We start from the raw sequence: 13,186 nt of genomic DNA, 5'->3' as shown, positions 1-13,186 counted from the left end.
GTCTCTGAGGAAGTCATCCACAAGCTTCTTCACATCAGCTGCCTTAGTTGTTATTGTAAGAGGCTTACAAAATAAAAACTCTTCTTTTATCATGTTGTCTTTCACATAGCGCACGAAAACAGCAAGCTGGCTTAGATTAGAAACATCTGTGGTCTCGTCGAGTTGAAGGCTGAATTTTGCCGGACTTGAAATTAGATCTGCGACTACTTGAGCAAAGATGTCTTTACTCATGCACTCTATTCTGTCACTGATGGTGTCATTTGAAAGAGAAATTTGGGATAATTTACCTTCGGCCGCTGTTCCGAGTATCAGATTCACCATCTTTAACGCTGCTGGTTTTATGAGTGTTTCACCGATGGTGTGCGGCTTGCCCTGCTTTGCGATCAGGTAAGCAGCTTCGTACGATGCGGTGAGGATCGGTTTGTTCACGGGTACAAATCCAATAGCAGGCAGAGTGGCCCTTTCATCGAACCTGGCTCTTTTCACCTTGAATTCAGCAAGCGTTGTGTTCTTGTATTCCCCATCTCCATGCAGCTTCAAGAAGTGTTCCTTCAGTTTTGCCGGTGCGAGACCAGAGTTGCTCAACTTGACATTGCAAATCATGCAGCTAGGACGCTGACTCCCATCACGTTCCGTGATACATGTGAATCCATGTTGTACATATTCGTCCGACCACTTTCTTTTTTTGCTCGACATAGTTAGTATGGATTACTGAGCACACTAAATTCCCCGCAGCACTGATTGGCCAATTAATGTAACGTGATCATCTGCAGCAAGTGATGGCCAAGCGGGGGGCGTGTCATCACGAATTTACTTAATGAGTCGGGTGTGTCTTGACCTCCATGGCGGAGGCTCCGCCAAACCCCTGAGACCGACTCACCGAACCCCTAGGGTTTGATAGAACCCCGGTTAAGAACCACTGCCCTAGAAGCTTCTCCTGCCCGCTCCCCTGGATTGACTGGTCTCTCCCTGCATGTGTGTATAGGGAGAGACCTATCAATCAAGAGGAGGAGGTGGGGATTAATCTTTTGTGTGACTCAGTCCCCAAAGGTTATTATTCTATGCTGCATTTCAGAGTTAAACATGTATGACTGAGATCATAAAGCCAGCGCCTGACCTATCCAGTCTGTGGATCGGGCAGCATGTATCAGGTTACAGGATATCTTTAAAAATGCAAGTCATATTAATGTGCCAAATTGTAAAACAGAAATAAACCCTGCTTGAAAAACCCAATTTGTCTACTGGAATCTATCAGGGTTCCAATGAATGTTCTACTCATTATTCTTTCAATCAAAAGTGACTGAAATCTTGATTAAACCCTCAAATAGAACAACAAGTGCAGATGTAAATGTAGAGAATAACAAAAAGATCATACAATTAAATATTACGAATAAGGAATGTATAATTGTAATTCGTATTCTTAATATATTTGGCACATTATGAGTTGTGGAAAAGACAGAAAATAAAATCTACACTTAAAATTTACAGAAGAATCCCATGTATCACTTGTGGCTGTTGGTGCTTTCTTGGTTCAGTTACCACTAAGCTAGTAAATCAACTGTTTCAGGAATCCGAGGCACCAGAATCTTTTTCTTAGCTTTTATCTAATTCCTTTAAAAGAAATGAACTGCAATTTTTTTTCAAATGGACAAAATTAAAGTTACTTTTTAAGCTAAGAAAATGATTCTTGTGCCTTGAATTTCTGAAAAACATTGTCTACACTTCCTATGAGAAGGCAATCTGTGCTAAAATTTGCACCAATTTCAGTCTTTTAGGCTACAATCCCATGGAACATACCTGCTGTGGACCTCCAGCAACCGAGGTCCCACACTAATACCCAGAACAGTTTATACTGCTGTGGATATCATTGCAAAAAAGGTGCAGAAAAGTCGCACATTTCTCCATCTGCAACGCAAAGGGTGAAACTCGCACCTACATCCACAGCATAATTTGACATGCTCCGGATCTCTAACCACAGCTTCTGTCAGTTTATGCTGCGGATATATTTCTTAGAATCTCATGTACTTTGCTTACACTGTAAAATGCGGCACATTTTCCGCAAGCAAATATGCTGTGGAAACTTAGCTTAAGAATGGTAAATCTACCAGATGAATGGTGGCCCCCACCTCCTCCTGAAAAATCACAACCTTTTTTCTTGCCACTTTTCATTAGTGGTGAACTTTTAAGTTGGAACTTATTACGCAAATATGGCATTGTTCTAAAATTTGCAATGCTTTTTTGTGCGACACAAAACTGGAGCAAAACACAATCAATTCTTAAACAGGGCTTTTAACCCTTTAATGACCAAACCAAATTTTTGAAATCTGACGTGTCACTTTATGTAGTATTAACTCTGGAACGCTTCAACATATCTCATTGATCTTGAGCTTGTTTTTTCGTGACACATTATACTTTATAATAGTGATATATTTAGGTTGATATGTTTGGTGTTTATTTATAAAAATATCAGAAATGTGACAAAAATTTTAAAAATTAGCAATTTTCACACTTTGAATGATTATCTCTTTAATCCAGCTAGTCATACCACACAAAAACATTAATAAATAACATTTCCCTCATGTCGGCTTTACATAAGCACCATTTGTAAAATGTTGTTTTATTTTGTTAACATTTTAGAAGGTTTAGAAATGTAGAAGTAATTTTTCATTTTTTTTCAAGGAAATTTACAAAACTTATTTTTTTAGGGACCTGTTCAATTTTGAAATGACTTTGGGGGTCCTATATATTGGAAATCCCCAAAAGTGATACCATTTTAAAAAACAGCATCCCTCAACTTATTCAAAACTGCTTTCAGGTAGTTTGTTAACCCTTCAGGTGCTTTTCCGGAATTAATGCAAAGTGACTTGACAGGAATGAAATAACATATTTTTACCACCTAAATGTTTCTAACTTCTGAACAGGCCGCTTTAGCTGGAAGACTTTAAGGCCGTTATTTGGCCATCAACTGCCATGGCAAACATCAGGACCAAACGATCAAGATCTCAGGCTGCGATGTGGTTATAAAGGGAGCCCCCAAACTCTGTTAACCATCTAGATGCTGTAGTCACTATTGACAGGAGTATTTCAGGGGTTAAATGGCAATGATCGCTGCCATCGGGGATCGTAGCTGATGCAGCATGTTGTCAGCTATAGTGTACAGCTGAAAGGTGCTGGATTGTGACCCGTCAGAGGATGATCGTCTCTTATATCGCAGGTCAGTTTTAAGCTTTGGTGTCAATCTACAAAGTATATAGTCATTAATATAATTTTTTACAAAAAAAAGGTCAGAAATCAGAATTTTCATGACTGACCTGTTGCAGAGGAATGTATATTCCTTGTCTTTTTCTTCATCATGGACTATCACCTTCTCCAGGTACCAGCCATTCCCTGGAATGATACATAGAACAAGACAATATACTAAACTTTTTGACATTGTTATCGTTCAGCAGAAAAAAATGTTAAAATTGTCATCATACATCAGAGGTTCTAAAATATCCCTTAGTAATAGAGATTTCAACCATCTACCCCTAAGACTTCAGTTACTTATGCCTTTACTTTAAAATTGATGTATTAACTAGGGGGAAATGTAACTAGGTAACTCTCTTATTAATCTTAGCTACTGGTTTGAAGGGAATCTGTGATGACAATCAACCTCCCCAAACTGCTTATTCTGTCATGTAGCCCATTGAAAGATAAGCTCATTTGTGCCTTTATTTATAAATCTCATCACTCCATAACTGAAAAATCCATGTTGTAATCCACATGCAAATAAGGCTGATGTGCTCTGGGTGTGATTGAAGAACTTCCCAAACCTCTGCTTTCCAGGCTATGTTCCCAACATACGGCTTCATTCTTCTGCTTGACTGACAGCTTACTTGTTATGTAGTCAAGCCAATGGGCTGTCAAACAGAAGAAAACAGTAGGCAAGGAAATTGATTTAAGTTTAAGTTTCAATGAGCTACATGTCAATATAAGGGCTTTGAGACGTGGGTTGATTGTCATGACAGATTTCTTTTAAAGTTGAAGAGGTTAAAATAACGTATCTTCTGTTAGATCACACATTTCGTAAACATTTCTCATTTTGAATAATGTAAAAGTAATCCCCCTGTATCCAGATATTGCTGTTATGTATTTGTTATTGCGTCCCCTGGAGTTCTTTTGGTTCTGTCTTAGAACATCTGTGGCACCCCTGAGGGTTCGACCGCCACAGGGATGCTGCACTTCTCTAATGGAGTGGTGTTCCTCCTCTGAGGTAAGAACAGTGCGATGGTCAGGACCCTTCCTTCACATGCAACACCACACTTCTCCCACCAGAGGGGGCTAGAATGCACTAGGTGCTGCCCTCCTGGTTACAGGGAGACTGGGGAACCAAGAGCTAGGGGAACCATTTAGTGGGTGTGGGTGGAGGACTCACATTTTAGTGACACTTAATAATTCATATTTAATACACAGCCATCTTGGTTTATCGTCTTTTCTTGTTCTTTGATTGTTCTTTTGACTGTCTTTGTACTGTAATCTCCCTCCCTGAGCGTGGATCCTGTGTGGGCCTGCAGAGGACGAAGACACGGTCCTCATACCCTGGCCTTGGGTCGAGGGGCAGGCTGCAGATAATGTATGTCTCAGCCCGGTCAAGGACCATGACCAAGAAGGCCCGGAGCTTAAGAGTGTAGCTTCACCGCAAATGGGTCCCAGGGAGGATGCAGACGGAGCGGTATATACCACCTGTCCTCGCCGACCTGATCTATTCAGAGGGATTCCGGCTGCCAGAGGGGTACCGGCCCCCAACAACCGACTTTGCTACTTCACGTCCTGGTCGGGAAAGCACGGTAGGCCCTGAGGATCCCACCGGGTATCGGAAGGAGCGGAGCTGCCACCCGTGCCCTTTTTCTGAGAGATGTTCAGAGGGAGACCCGGCCTATCTACACACACACAAACAGGAAAGCACTCGGTCTGTAGTTTAGGAACACTCTGGTGCGGGGTCCTGATTGAACACTGGAGTTACTCGGAGGTTGTCGGACCCCCTTCGTCTCTGGTGGCCGCAGAACTCCGCGAGGAGCAGGGAGTCACCTTCCTTCTGCCATCTCTTGTGTGAGTAAAGCCTTGGAAGTACACCCCTATGGCCTCCGGACTTTCTTTATTCAGCGCTACACCGCACGACACAGACTTTCTAGACTACTACCCCTGTCATTCCTGTCCCTCTGCCCTGAGGCCTTGCTCCGCCTGTGGGGAGTAGTAACAACGCCAGCTGCCCTAACACCAGGCCTCAGCGCACTGCGGCAGTGCTGATGGCCTTCACCAGGTGCCACAGGTGGCGTAGTCGAAATCAGCCACTCAACCCGGATAAGCCCGTACCATCCCTTCTTTTAATGTGACGGCCCTGGGCACGGAGCGGGTCCGGGCCACGGCTGCACCCCATCTCTCCATCTCAGGACCCGACTCCGAGTCCCCCATCTCCCAGGGTAAAGAAAAGGGCTTTCGAGTAGAGGCGTCACACATCCACGTTACATATGTTTACTGGTGGATACAAATGCTCAGTCAGAACTCCCGATTCCTCATGTACACGGGCAGTGAGTTTATTCCTGCCGCTGTGTAAGGACATCCATTTAGAATTAGTCCTTATAAGTGGCTTCCTCGTACCATCACTGAATGCATTAGGTGAATGTTCTAGCAGGAAATCAGCTTATGCCGGTATAACAAGTTTGCAACAGCAATTGTGGAGCTAGGGAGTTTTTCAAAAGTTATTCCAAGTTGAAAACAATGTTATGTTATACATCCAAACTAGAAATGTAATATTCAACCACTTTAAAGCGCACCTGTCAGCAGGATTGTGCTCAGTAAACCACATACACTGTCAGGTGGGTGACATTACACTGATTAACATGATACCTTGGTTGATGAAATCCGTCCGGTGCTTCTTGTGTTATCTTTACTTTCAGTTTGGACATAATGATATGCTCGTGCTCTGGAGCGGCCTGTGGGGGGCGCTCTATCTGGTGCTCTGCTTGCATATTCATCTGTATGCTCTTATGTCAGCTCACTGATCCTTCACTGACCTGCATCCTATTTTACATAATGCATCTAGTAGTGCGAGGCTAGGTAGAATAGGAGGCAGGTCAGTGAAGGTACAGTGAGCTGTCATAAGAGCATTCAGATGAATATGTAAGCAGAGCACCAGATAGAGCGCCCCCCACAGGCCGCCCTAAAGCAAGAGCATATCATTATCTCCAAACTGAAAGTAAAGATTGATGAAATTCATCCTGTGGTTCTTGTGTAATCTTTACTTTCAGTTTGGAGATAATGATATGCTCTTGCTTTAGGGCGGCCTGTGGGGGGCGCTCTATCTGGTGCTCTGCTTACATATTCATCTGAATGCTCTTATGACAGCTCACTGTACCTTCACTGACCTGCCTCCTATTCTACCTAGCCTCGCACTACTAGATGCATTATGTAAAATAGGATGCAGGTCAGTGAAGGATCAGTGAGCTGACATAAGAGCATACAGATGAATATGCAAGCAGAGCACCAGATAGAGCGCCCCCCACTACTAGATGCATTATGTAAAATAGGAGGCAGGTCAGTGAAGTTTAGTCAAGTCAAGTTTAGATGCTTTTTTTAACATATGCAGAATCTATAAGTAGCTTTGCCATTTTTTAGTATGACATAACTCATCAATATTCTTAATTTTCTATTTATATAATGTTTTAATATTTAATATTTAGCACATTGTTTTATGTTTCTTGCCTGATTCAAGACCATCATGACCTATGGTTACTGTGCGTAAATCACCAAGATGAACAGCTTCCAGAAAGAAGGTATCAATCTGCAAAAATTAACCAAAAAAATGAAAAAAATTTAAAATGACAGAAAATATGTATGATCCATATGATCCATATATAATGATCTACATTGCTATAGAGATCTGAGTGACCATGAACAATATTCCATTATGTAAAACTAAATTATTCTATATTATTGGATTATTATGAACATGCATTAGCCATGTTATCAGAACACTGTTATTTGAATGTGGCATGAACTTACTTGTCCTTTAATAAATGGCGTTGGCTTGTTTGATTTGTACAGTTGTCGGGAGCCTGTGTCTCCATATTGCCCCTGCAGTGATATATACACATTGGCTTCTGTCCCAGCGTTCCACAAATCACCTGTGACCACCTCCACTTTGTAATTTGTCACTTCAATGAAAAATACAGAAATATATATATAAAAAAAGAAATATAAGAACATGCATGAAAAATAATGAGGCACTAACCACTTCTGATCTGCTAAGGCAGGAGCTGACACAGACAGAAGAGGGCCCCTGTATGACAACAATACAATACAATACATGGGCACTTTGGAGTCCAAAAGCTCAGCATAATGCACACTTTCACCTGCTTGGAGGTAGAAGTGGCCCCTTATGTTTTGGGCCCCTGTGCAGCTGCACAGGTCGCACCAATGGTTGTCCGCCTCTGTACTAAGCAATGGTATCTATTCAGAAAAAAAATAGAGTAACATCATTTTAAAAAATATCTCCATTGAAAAATCCTTGAACCAATGTCCTCAAAATTGACGCCCAGGATGTAGGAGACAAAGGAGGTTTAAAAATAGATGATACACAAGCGAAAATTTCTATTGCAGTTCCACAACGTACATTAAGGCTGGGACTAGACATTGAGGTGTGTCACGTTACATCAATTCTCTGATAAATCATGCGACCAAAAACATTTGTGCATATCGACTGTAAACTGCTGTCATGCGGCTATTTTAGATCTTTGATTTTGCTATTAAAAAAACAGCCAAATCGCAGATAAGCCACATGCAAGTCGCAATCACATGATAAATAACGCACTGTCTTCATGCACAGAATATTTTAAGGACTGCTTGATCTATAAATATAAACATATATAAATTATAAGTAGGAAGGAGGGTCCTCGCTGAGCAATGGCTCTGCAGGGTTGATTGATTTACTTATTCCAGTGAGCTTCTCTTTTGTTAATTAAGAGAGAATATTACCTGTTGTTCGTGTTGAAACCTTAAAGGGGTTTTGCCAAGAACAAAGTTAATTTTAATCAACATTTTAATCAATAGAACTTGAAATAATATTCATTTCCACAATTGGATGTGTTTACAAAAATGTTCCTGTGCTGAGATAATCTTATAAATGTGCCCCTGCTGTGTACTGTGTAATGGCTGTGTCTGACTGTAGAGGGACATGGTCTAATCATACCACAGCTCCTGGGCAGGGGAGGAGGCAAAAGAATATACAGACATGACAGCTGATTATTGTTGTGGGATAAAACCAGTTTTAAACAGGCAGGGAAATGTTTTACCTCACAGAATCAGCCGTGATCCCCTGCTGTAATGTCTGTATACTCTCTTGCTTCCTCCCCTGCCCAGGAGATGTGGTATGATCAGACCATGTTCCTGCACGGTCAGACACAGCCATTACACAGTACACAGCAGGGGCTCATCTATAAGATTATCTCAGCACAGGAGCATTTTTTTAAACACATCCAATTGTAGAACTTATTATTATTCCAAGATCTATTAATTAAAAAATACTTTTTTTCGTGGGAAAATTCCTTTAAATCCTCCTCTCGTACCTTGTACCATACCTCATTCCTATTAGGGTTCGCTCACACTAGTGCATAAAAAAAATCGGTCCCATTCTCATCCAGGAGACTGGTACAATTTTTTCATCATGGGAAAACGTGATGGAAAAACAGGTATAACCACTTATAAAAATGGTATCCTTTATTATTGATCCATTAATATCAGTTCTGTCTGTTCATAAAGACATCCCTGACGCATTTCTGGCGTTTCAAAACGCCCTTAGTCATAGAGATATTTTCAATGCTGTGTCAGAAACTACTTAAAACCACGAACAACCAATCAGAAAGAATGATGCATAATATATTACAATTCATTATCATATGCATTGATATATATATACATGTTATTATTATAATAGCATAATGTCATTTTGGAAATTCATTCCGTTCGGCTGTTTTGTATTCATCCTAAGGATCCAATGCATTTCTCTTAAGAACACCTTCTTTTGCCAGTCTCCATCACTTTCTGGACAGATAACCTTTTCAATCCCATAACAATTTAAACTCTTTAAATTCCCTTTATGTACAGTACAGACCAAAAGTTTGGACACACCTTCTCATTTAAAGATTTTTCTGTATTTTCATGACTATGAAAATTGTACATTCACACTGAATGCATCAAAACTATGAATTATATACTTAACAAAAAAAGTGTGAATCAACTGAAAATATGTCTTATATTCTTGGTTCTTCAAAGTAGCCACCTTTTGCTTTGATGACTGCTTTGCACACTCTTGGCATTCTCTTGATGAGCTTCAAGAGGTAGTCACCGGAAATGGTTTTCACTTCACAGGTGTGCCCTGTCAGGTTTAATAAGTGGGATTTCTTGCCTTATAAATGGGGTTGGGACCATCAGTTGTGTTGTGCAGAAGTCTGGTGGATACACAGCTGATAGTCCTACTGAATAGACTGTTAGAATTTGTATTATGGCAAGAAAAAAGCAGCTAAGTAAAGAAAGCGAGTGGCCATCATTACTTTAAGAAATGAAGGTCAGTCAGTGCGAAAAATTAGGAAATCTTTGAAAGTGTCCCCAAGTGCAGTTGCAAAAACCATCAAGAGCTACAAAGAAACTGGCTCACATGTGGACCGCCCCAGGAAAGGAAGACCAAGAGTCACCTCTGCTTCTGAGGATAAGTTTATCCGAGTCACCAGCCTCAGAAATCGCAGGTTAACAGCAGCTCAGATTAGAGACCAGGTCAATGCCACACAGAGTTCTAGCAGCAGACACATCTCTTAAACAACTGTTAAGAGTAGACTTTGTGCAGCAGGCCTTCATGGTAAAATAGCTGCTAGGAAACCACTGCTAAGGACAGGCAACAAGCAGAATAGACTTGTTTGGGCTAAAGAACACAAGGAATGGACATTAGACCAGTGGAAATCTGTGCTTTGGTCTGATGAGTCCAAATTTGAGATCTTTGGTTCCAACCACCGTGTCTTTGTGCGACGCAGAAAAGGTGAATGGATGGACTCTACAAGCCTGGTTCCCAAGGTGAAGCATGGAGGAGGAGGTGTGATGGTGTGGGGCAGCTTTGCTGGTGACACTGTTGGGGATTTATTCAAAATTGAAGGCATACTGAACTAGCATGGCTACCACAGCATCTTGCAGCGGCATGCTATTCCATCCGGTTTGCGTTTAGTTGGACCATCATTTATCTTTCAACAGGACAATGACCCCAAACACACCTCCAGGCTGTGTAAGGGCTATTTGACAAAGAGGGAGAGTGATGGGGTGCTACGCCAGATGACCTGGCCTCCACAGTCACCAGACCTGAACCCAATCGAGATGGTTTGGGGTGAGCTGGACCGCAGAGTGAAGGCAAAAGGGCCAACAAGTGCTAAGCATCTCTGGGAACTCCTTCAAGATTGTTGGAAGACCATTTCGGTGACTACCTCTTGAAGCTTGCCAAGAGTGTGCAAAGCAGTCATCAAAGCAAAAGGTGGCTACTTTGAAGAACCTAGAATATAAGACATATTTTCAGTTGTTTCACACTTTTTTGTTAAGTATATAATTCCACATGTGTTAATTCATAGTTTTGATGCCTTCAGTGTGAATGTACAATTTTCATAGTCATGAAAATACAGAAAAATCTTTAAATGAGAAGGTGTGTCCAAACTTTTGGTCTGTACTGTATTTCCGCAAAATAATTTGTCATCTTCGAATATGTGCTGCTATTTTTATTACTATTATATATGTGTTCGGATATTTTTTTCTTTCATTTCCTAGTTGTGCATCCAATATAACAAATTACCTGCTGTACATTCCATGCAATAAACCACGTGATCAGAATCACAATTAATAAATGTCCTTATGTTATATTTCCTACCCTTTGGGAGGGCTATAGATTTCTTCTTTTTACTAAATGGACATATACTGCATTTTTTGCCACAACTATAATAATCTTTTTCTGATAGCCAGGTGCATTTTTCGTTTTTAGATTCTGTATATATACTAGGGAAAAGTATATTTCCCAAGGTATTACCTTTCCTAGCCACTATTGTATACCCATCATCCAAAATTTTGCTTACATTTTCTCGTTTTTTTACCCATAGCTTTTTTTGAAGAATTGCTAATATCCTTATTTTTATAACCTCTATTATTTCATATTTTTTTAAATTGTAATACTTTCATCTTTGAAATTACTTCAGAGCAAATTCATTTTGCTCTCAGAAATTCTGCATATGGTACAGCTTTAATTGTGTGACTAGGATTGCAACTGTCTGCACACAATAATGGAACATAGACGTGTGAACAACACCTGCATCAAGATCACCTCTCAATTCAATGTCTAAAAATTGAATGATTGTTCTGGAATATGTGGCTGTAAACCTAAACCTTACCATTTAAATAACTAATGAAATCTGGTACGGCTGCTACGATCCCCCCTCCTTCCATACCATGAGGAAATCATCCACATAGATCAATTGTGGCAAGAATGGGTTAACATCATTGTAAACAGGCTCGGACTGGCCCTAGGGGGAACTGGTGAATCCCCCGGTGGGCCTCTCTGCAGAGTGAGTCCTCCACCCCACTTTATGAGTAGTAGTTGGCACAATACATTTGTTTCGCTATGTACAAAGGAAGCATCTCATCATTCATTCACCAGACTACCCAGTTTAGAATTTTATAGAAGCATAGGTAAAGATTTAAATGAAGATATTGTAATATTTGCATGTAGCTGAACAGTGGCCCCCAGAGGCTGTGTTACTCGGTTATAGGAAGTTTCGCCCCCAGCAATTTTCCCCCAGCAGTTCGCCCCCAGGTACATTTCGCCCCCGCACATTTCACCCCTATCATTTCGCCCCAGGAAGATTCGCCCCCGCACATTTCGCCCCCGCACGTTTTGCCCCCGGACCGAGGCAAACTGGGGGCGATATGTGCGGGGGTGAAATGTGCAGGGGCAAAACATCCTGGGGGCCAAATGCTGGGGATGAAATGTGCGGGAGCAAAATGTACCCGGTGGCGAACTGCTGGGGGCGAAACATCCAATTCCCGTGTGACTCGTGGGCCCTTGCTACCCCAATCTGACACTGATTGTAAATAAAAAGCTTTTCCCACCAAGAGACAAAAAGAATAGTCAAAAATGGGGAGAAATAGGACTCCATTGGTGCCCCCCTCTATCTGCAAAAAATATTCCTTATTGAAAAGAAAAAAATATGTTTTAATAAATATTTCACAGCCATAATGATAAAATGTTTGAGATCTGTATTGTAATGGTTCAAATGGAACTCCACGGCTTTGATAGCAAGATGATGAGGGATACAAGAATATAGATTTATGACACCACATGATACAAATGCATATCCTTTGCACCATGTCATATTGTTCATAGCATATAACATGATGTTAGTATATTTTATAAATCCTGGAGTTATTTGTACTAAAGGGCGTAAGTGTTCATCTACCCATAGACTCATTCCCTCATTAAGAGATCCTATCCTGACAATAATTGGCCTTAAGGGTGGAGGGAATATCTCCTTATGTGTTTTAGGAAGACCGTGGAATATAGGAGCAGTAGGGTATTATGTGTCCTTAGGTATGGATGGATCCTTAGTATGAATAGAAAACAGCCGAACGGAATAAATTTCCAAAATGACACGATGCTATTATATTAATGACATGTATATAAGATGAAATATGGCATATGATAATGAAATGTAATATATTATGCACCATTCTTTCTGATTGGTTGATCATGATTTTAAATAGTTTCTGGCATAGCATGGGCATTTTGAAATGTCGGAAACACGTGAGAGATTTCTTTATGAGCCGACAGAACTGATTTTAATGGATCTACAATAAAGGATACCATTTTTATAAGTGGATGTAGCTGTTTTTCCCTCAAATTTTCCTAGACATAACTATCGGGCAGCAGTTGAAGCGGGTCCCACGAGTGATGTGAAACCGTATACTATTTGTTGTTGGTGGGTTTATTCAACCTTACTTTTGATTTTTTCCTCACTTGTCATCCGTGTGCAGTCTCTACGCAATCCGTTTTTTACTCAGCAACTATTAATCATTTACAAGACAATTTACAGTTTCCTATTGTACAGAATTGTAATGTATCCATAAAAAT

The 13,186-nt window shown here is 40.7% G+C and overlaps 1 protein-coding gene across 2 annotated transcripts in view; it reads right to left on the bottom strand.

Annotated features, from left to right (window-relative positions):
• Window positions 1-13,186, bottom strand: part of RP1 (RP1 axonemal microtubule associated) — a 1,013,486-nt gene that overhangs the window by 810,522 nt on the left and 189,778 nt on the right. For both annotated transcript variants that reach the window (XM_073679301.1, XM_073679302.1), the window contains exons 7-9: window positions 7,042-7,193; window positions 6,742-6,820; window positions 3,312-3,387 (exon numbers count right to left, since the gene is read on the bottom strand). In XM_073679301.1, the coding sequence (XP_073535402.1) occupies window positions 3,312-3,387; window positions 6,742-6,820; window positions 7,042-7,193 (307 nt within the window). The remainder of the gene's footprint in view (window positions 1-3,311; window positions 3,388-6,741; window positions 6,821-7,041; window positions 7,194-13,186) is intronic.

Source organism: Phyllobates terribilis, unplaced genomic scaffold (genome assembly GCF_046119375.1).
Source record: "Phyllobates terribilis strain yellow unplaced genomic scaffold, ASM4611937v1 Scaffold_4__5_contigs__length_816908805, whole genome shotgun sequence".
In the NCBI taxonomy this organism is placed as follows: domain Eukaryota; kingdom Metazoa; phylum Chordata; class Amphibia; order Anura; family Dendrobatidae; genus Phyllobates; species Phyllobates terribilis.
Note: the sequence above shows the minus strand (reverse complement) of the source record. Positions and strands in the feature narration are given on the sequence as shown.